The sequence below is a fragment of the Gopherus flavomarginatus genome, chromosome 1, assembly GCF_025201925.1.
Source record: "Gopherus flavomarginatus isolate rGopFla2 chromosome 1, rGopFla2.mat.asm, whole genome shotgun sequence".
NCBI lineage: Eukaryota > Metazoa > Chordata > Testudines > Testudinidae > Gopherus > Gopherus flavomarginatus.
In genome coordinates this window covers 295,975,990-295,977,899 of record NC_066617.1, presented here as the reverse complement: position 1 = coordinate 295,977,899, position 1,910 = coordinate 295,975,990, and the positions used below count along the sequence as shown (strand labels likewise).

At 38.6% G+C, this 1,910-nt stretch overlaps 1 protein-coding gene across 1 annotated transcript; it reads left to right on the top strand.

Annotated features, from left to right (window-relative positions):
• The first annotated feature begins 702 nt into the window (after positions 1 to 702).
• Positions 703 to 1,347, top strand: LOC127050096 (coiled-coil domain-containing protein 70-like). Its single transcript, XM_050951629.1, has one exon. It carries the CDS (start codon positions 703 to 705, stop codon positions 1,345 to 1,347), a length of 645 nt encoding a protein of 214 aa, XP_050807586.1.
• The last annotated feature ends 563 nt before the right edge of the window (positions 1,348 to 1,910 follow it).

Below are 1,910 nucleotides of genomic sequence, written 5' to 3'. Positions count from 1 at the left end.
ACATCATATTTTTTATTAGGAAAGTTAATAACTCGATGTATTTGAAATTCTGTGTTGCGATTGCTTAAAGACAATGCCATTTATTAGTGAGTTACAAACAATGGTATTTTAAAAGCACAATGCAGAACTTATTTATGCAAGAGGACATGAAGTTTATATACTTCAGTACTGTATAATTGTTGTTCTAATACACAAAGGTTTATATGTCATTCAAAAACTGGAATATGAACTTGGGCATAAAAAAACAAAGATGAGCTTATTTCAAAGTCAGTTTCTTAAAATTTCGGAAATTAAAGCTAGATCTGTGTAAATCTGTTACCTCAGGGGAATTACTCTGGATTTACACTGGTGTCAATGAGAAGAAAATCTGGTCTTAAATGATCAAAACACTATACAAACAGTGGTAGCTACCCCACTCCCAATAAACAGATAATTAATTAATTTAGTCTTCTAAAATAATTTTACTCATATAGGTTTACTGAAAGAGAATATACCATATTTGTCAGGTATGAAAATCAGATTTACCATTACTGTGCTTTGGACTCCATAACTAAATGCTACATGTTTAATTCTGTGTTTTATGACCTTCTTCTGCAGAGATGCTTACTGAGACTTCACCTCCATTTTCAATCTGATGATAAAACAAGCTAAACAAAGTTCAGACTACAGCCCACCCTTTGGAGGGTGTAGCTAAGTGACAAAATGCTTGAACTCAATGATGGCACGAGCAGCTGTTTCCCTCTGCTGCACCCTTCCTCCCACCAGATGCAGCTTAATCAAGCTCTCTGGAAGGAGAACCAGTCGCTTCAAAAGGAGAATCAGGTCCTCCGGGAAGAGAACAAGGCTTTCCGTGTGGAGAACAAGGTCTTCCACAAAGATAATCAAGCCCTTCGAGCAGAGAACCAAGCCCTTTCTGAGGACAACAAGATCCTCCAGGAGAGGAAAATGGATTACTTTGAAGAGAAAAAGGTTCTTGAGAAGCAGGAAAAGGCTCTCCGAAAACAGAACAAAGCCCTTTGGGAAGAAATCAAGGCTCTCCAAGAACAGGAAATAGCCTTCCAAATGGAGGAAAAAGCACTTCAGGAAGAGACTGTGGCCCTATGGGAAGAGAACAAGGCCTTCCAATCGCAGATTAAAGCTCTCCAGAAAGATGAGATAGCCCTTCAGGAAGAGAAAAAGGCCCTTCAGAAACAGGGGAAAGCCCTCCAGGAGGAAAAAACTGCTCTTCGTGAGGAGAACAGGGCCCTCCATGAAGAGAACAAGGCCCTTCAAAATGAGAAGAAAGCCCTTGTTGAGGAGAATAAAGCCCTCCTAGAATGGAATAAGATCCTTCATGGAGAGGAATAAGAACATCTAGGAAGATAAGGCTCTCCAGCAGGAGAAAAAAAGAACTTTACGCAGGAGGACAATAACCTGAAACTGTAATTAGATCATGGTCCAGTTTGCAGACTAGAAGAACAACATGGACAAAGGGAGATGAACTGGATGTAGATAAGTCTGTTGGGCTCAGTGCCAAGACCTAGAAATTTCACATGTGCTAAAATAAGTTGAGTATCTACATTCTTGAACCTAGAAATTAATAAAGTCCTACTGGAGGTGCACAATGTGCAGCATCAGACTCCTGCTTTATTTATAAAATTGGTATCATTGAATTGGCTCAATTTTATTTACAATTGGATGAATACAATATGAATATTAAGGTGAATGTGCTTTTAGCAGGCTTACATCCTTATTGATATTTGCTTTCCACAAATATACTCTAGCACTGTTGGCCAAAAAAGTGATTTTTAGTGAAAAGTTGGTAAATGCTGATGGAAAGTGAATATTGATTTGTGAATTCTGAGGGTAAAGGAACAGCACAGGTGACTCTCTGCCACCTTTCCATTCTTCCAATCCAGAGTCATTTTATA